General features: G+C 40.8%; 1 protein-coding gene across 1 annotated transcript; it reads right to left on the bottom strand.

Moving 5' to 3' along the window:
- Window positions 1–1276: 1276 nt before the first annotated feature.
- LOC106014219 lies at window positions 1277–4868 on the bottom strand. Its single transcript, XM_013091453.2, has one exon. It carries the CDS (start codon window positions 4110–4112, stop codon window positions 3207–3209), a length of 906 nt encoding a protein of 301 aa, XP_012946907.2. The 5' UTR covers window positions 4113–4868; the 3' UTR covers window positions 1277–3206.
- Between the last annotated feature and the right edge of the window lie 230 nt (window positions 4869–5098).

The raw sequence follows: 5098 nt of genomic DNA, 5'->3' as shown, positions 1-5098 counted from the left end.
AAAGAGAGAGAGAGTGAGAGAGAGACGAAGGAAGAAGGAAGGAATGGAAGAAGGAAGGAAAAAAGGAGGACGAAGGAAGGAGAGAAAGGTAGGAGGAGGAGGAAAAAGAGAGAAAGAAAGAGGAGAGAGAGGAGAGGAACGAAGGGAGAGGAGAGAGGGGAGAGGAGAGAGGGGAGAGGAGAGAGGGAAGAGGAAAGAAGGAAGAGGAGAGATGGGAGAGGAAGGCAGGAAGAGGAGAGAGGGGAGAGGAAGGAAGGAAGAGGAGAGAGGAGAGGAAGGAAGGAAGAGGAGAAAGATGAGAGGAGAGAGGGGAGGGGAAGGAAGGCAGAGGAGAGAGGAGAGGAAAGAAGAAAGAGGAGAGAGAGGAAGGAAGGAAGAGGAGAGAAAGGAAGTAAAAAGGAAGGAAGAGGAGAGATAGGAAGGAAGGAGGAAGGAGGAGAGAGAGAAAGAGATAGAGGGGGGGGGAAGAAGAAAAGAAGGAGGAGAGTAAGAGAGACAGTCGTGTAATCAGAAAATCCTCTGTACACGAATATTCCTATTTTAGACTTGGTCCTATCGGAGATGGACGTACAATTCAGAGGTCGAGCCTCTTAGAAACCTTACCAATTGTCCCTCACTGTGTGTGGGTCTGCACACACAGGTGGGGGTTGCCTGGTTTCAGATGTAAATCATAGTGAGGAAAATGGCAGCAAAAATTCGGTGACTTCCAGAGCATTCGAATCCTTGGAGACTACAGAATTGCATTTTCTTCCCTTTATGCAAAGCTTTTCAGTAAAATTCACTCAGAAATATGTTTTTAAATGGACATAAAAGGTGTTGAGCCAAGAAAGAGAATTTTAAAAAAATGTCCAACTGTCAGAAAATGCCCGTTTCTTCAATTTCGTAATTTGGGCGAGCGCCTGATTTTTCCACGATCCTTCACAAAGATAGTCAGTCTTATACACATGTGTGCAAGCCAGCCATGCCCAATATTTTCGCACATGTAATAGTATCGCTGCCATTGTCAAAACTACTGAAATAACATGAAGAAAGAACAAGTTTTATCTGCTACACAATGTTGTAACTATTATTGCAATAGCACATCGTGTGTCTCATGCAAAAATCATAATTCTGTTTTTAATTCGATAAAATAATGCAGGCCCTAAGTCTTTGGAACAACAAAATCAACAACAATTCTAACTCACGTAGACAGTATTTTGACTGGGGAAAGTTGCACAAGCTAAGGCCTTAAAAAGGGCAAGTTCAGAGTAACAAGCATCAGTGTAATTATGAACATAATATCTGATTCAGACAGAAGGCGACGCAGAAGAATGTTATAAAGCAAAATAAGTAGAAGTTACACATAGATGAGTCCTGTTATGAAGGTTTATTTTCTGAACTTTTGGAGACAGATACACATTCAATTTTGATTGTGAAACTCTGATTTTTATTTTATTTTTGGAGGATTTAGTTCCTGTTTTTTCTTTTGATTTTTTTTTTCTTTTCTTTTTTTGGGGGGCGGTGTCTTTTTAACAGCTTGAAACTCGCAAAATGACGATTTACCCTAATGTATGAACCTAATATGTCCCAAGGGAATGCTAACTATATGAGGATCGAAATTAAAAAAAAATAATGATTGCAGACTAACAACATTAGCATTGAATTTTAAAATTTAAATAAGGCTGAAAATTGTTCGACTAAAAACATTGTGCAACAAAATGCTTTAAAAAATCGAGAAACACAAAACTCTATAGACTGAATCAAACTTAAAAGATAAAACAGAATTAAAGCCTTTCAAGAAGACGAGAAGTGGACACAGCGTTTTCAGATTTCGACCCCACGTCGTAACTTTTAGTCAACCGAACCTGTCAATTCTGTCAAATGTTTCATCCGTGTAGTTCACTTCTCTTTGTTTGTCTTTATCCTTCTGATGAGTTGGACGCAATATTAGATAAGGATGAAAAATGTCGACGATTCCGTGTGATAATTGTGCACATTAAAGATCCCTTGGTGGTCCTGAAATCGACAAGATAAGGTTTCCGTCGCCACTGGCAAAAAGTTCAAAAGGAGTTCCTATCAAAACAGAAATTTAATTCTCAAAATCACACAGCGTACCCTAGAAATCGGAATATGGATGTCTCAACGCAAGGGGCCCTACTAAGAATGGGAAAACGGTAGCATACATATAAAAATAAGATGCAGTGCAGGATGAAGAACCATCAGTCGACGACTACCCCTGGGATCTAGCAGGAAGATACTGACGCTATAACAGTTCAAACGAAATTTGAATACAGCGGAATTCTGCTATAACTAACGATAGGGAGGTGTCCCGTGCGAAAAATCCGTTATAGAAGAATTCACGTTATAAGGGATCCAGTAATAAATCCAAGGGTAATAACAAATTAGGCCTAATCTATGAGTTTGGTATTCTTTTTATTTCTTTTTTACAGCACTGTGACCTCTCCATCCCCGCTTCGGAGAAGCTCATTCGCTCTGGTGTTCATTGTCGTTAGATCATCAACAAGTTTCTCAACTGGCTAGGTTTTACATGTATTGGCCTATGCTCTGAGAACAGCAGCAGCAATATTTCGACTCGCGTGTTTGATTGCGCTATAGGAATATTTCATTTACAAATATTAAGAAGAAAAAAACAACAACGAGGTTTCAGAAGAGTGTCTTTACAACAGACTCCTCGTTATTTCAGGACTCGTTAAAAGTGGACTCCACTGTAATACTGTTCAGAAAATATATCATTTGGATAGGAGCAGTTTTCGAATTACAATTCAAAGTCGTTGAAGTTTTGAAGAAAACCATTACATTTTATGTCTGAAATAGCTGAAACGTGTTGGTTAATCCTTCCCTGCCCGCCCCCTGAAATAAAACGAAAACCAAGCGATCCACGCAAGTGCGAGCAACATTAACGAAAACAGACACAGAACATGATACTGAAGGACATTTCTAGGAATTTAGCTTCTTGCAATTTAGATCTAAAGCTCAGGAAATTAATGAATGACATGTATGTTTACTGTGGCGTTCTCTAACTCTAACACGGCAGGATTTTTTATATTAAGTTATTGCTCAGTAAGCATCTCCCATAAGCCATTTGTTTGCACAAAAATTCGCTTCTTCTGTTTTTCACTTTGTTGTAGTTCATAGTTTCGAAATGTTGCATACCCATGTCGTTGTGTTTCTTAAAAAGCTTTCCGACTCTTTCTTTTGTATTGGAATCACCTGTAGTAACATAACTCGATACGAACATTATGGTTGGCCTTGCCATCCGGGTGGATCTGGTTTTCATACCGGTCTCCATTACTATCGTCCTCTGTGTCAAAGTACATATACTGCTCTGATACTGTCATCCCTAAAACCCTTTGACATGTCCCTTTGTAACGGTACAAGTAGAAAGGATCCTCCGTGGGTAGAGAGATTGCGACTCCAGTTGGTGAGTCTGATCTGCAGCAGTAGGAAATACGATAATAACTGCCAGATTCAACAATCTCTGGAACAGTTCCTCTTGTTTGGGTAGCTCTAGAGCTGTCTTCGTCATCGAACTGGATGTACCCAGAAGAAAAATCATCGGGGCATGACCTAGAGGCGTGTTTGTTTATACAGTAGGTACCTCGGGGCCAATCCGACCAGATTCCGATATTTTCCCTTACACAGAAATGTTGGTTCATGAATAAGCTTGAGTTGGAGCTTTCAAAGATGGGCTGGGCAAGGTTATTTGGAGTCGACACACTATTGAAATTGGAGCTATTTGACGACTCTGTGTGCATTTTAAATTGGCCTGTTCGCCAAAAGTCAATGCCATTGTTCGGGCAACCTGTATTTGGAGAAAGAAGTCCGTAAAGCCCTTTTGGCCACGTCCCATTTTGCAACTCCTCCAGTCGCGAGACCCGATTTTCCAAGTCAAGGATGACACTCTCGAGTCGATTTATTGTGTTGGTACAGTTGTCTCTCTGCTCAGTGATCTCATGCTGGAGTTCGGCCTGCTCTCTCAGCAGGAGATGCAAAACTTGCGTTGCGTTGACTGTGTCTTCTACCATGAGTTGGCTAGAAGTAGCTCGAACGACGGCTATAGAATTAGAATCGAAACCCATAACTTCGCACTTATATCTGCCTAACGTATTCATCTCTGCTGTAGGCCAGGATATTTCCAGAAAACTGTCCCATTCTGATCCGACATGACCGCTGACCTTCAGACCGGTATTGGAAGTTGGGACGTCGGGAGATGTGTCTCGAACTTCTGCAACCAACTCCCAGTGACTCCCGGCGTCATTTTTTAGGATCCGGATCCTGGAGATTTGGGAAAAGTCATAGTACCCAGAAGCATATTTACAGGTCAAGGCCACATCAGTCGTGACGTCCAATACGACGTGCGGGTGCGAGGTCGTCAGGTACCATCGTGCGTCACTTCCGCCAATCACAGCCAGGAGGAGAACTAGCGTTATCTGCAATGACAACAAAACACAAAGTTAGGATTCAATCAAGTTCTCCGTTATTTATGCACAACTACAGGCAACAACATTAATAGAACAAAAATAACTTTGCTGTGCATTTCACTATGGGGGTAAAACAAATTCAACAAAGATGGTTTTGGTGCAATTAGAACCAGAAAACCTTCCTCTATAACATACTGAAAATCGGCGTAAATCAGAAATGAGGAAATGTTTTTAAAATGCCGTTTAACGGTATAGTATCGAAGTGGTCAAATATCAATATCAAACTATTTCAGAATTGCATGCCACATCTCACAGCACACCAATTTTACACCACTGCTCGGGACTCTGTTCCTTAAAACTTATGTTAAAGTCGTTATGTACACCAAAGAGTCTACACAACAAGAGGGTCCACTCCTCTCTTTGAGTGAATTAAAAAAGTGTCCTCAAAATGCGGTAGCGCCCTCTTCGCAAATGCGCACCTTTTGCGAACAGAGTTACCCTACACGTGTTCAAAAAAATCAAAGTGAAACTAACAAGTTTTGAATAAAAAAGAATTCAAATTTCGGAAGAACGCTTTTTAAAAAATAGCTACCCTGACAAAAAACGAAGGGCCGGCTGTTTTCTTCGTTTAATTTGACTTTAGAATGAAAGGCGAGAGGTCATTAAAATAAAAAAAC

Source organism: Aplysia californica, unplaced genomic scaffold, assembly GCF_000002075.1.
Source record: "Aplysia californica isolate F4 #8 unplaced genomic scaffold, AplCal3.0 scaffold00036, whole genome shotgun sequence".
In the NCBI taxonomy this organism is placed as follows: Eukaryota; Metazoa; Mollusca; class Gastropoda; order Aplysiida; family Aplysiidae; genus Aplysia; species Aplysia californica.
This window is presented reverse-complemented; position numbering and strand designations above follow the sequence as displayed.

Excerpts from the sequence above, each read along its gene's own strand:
- LOC106014219 (XM_013091453.2), bottom strand. The coding sequence starts at position 4,112 with ATGAATACGTTAGGCAGATATAAGTGCGAAGTTATGGGTTTCGATTCT.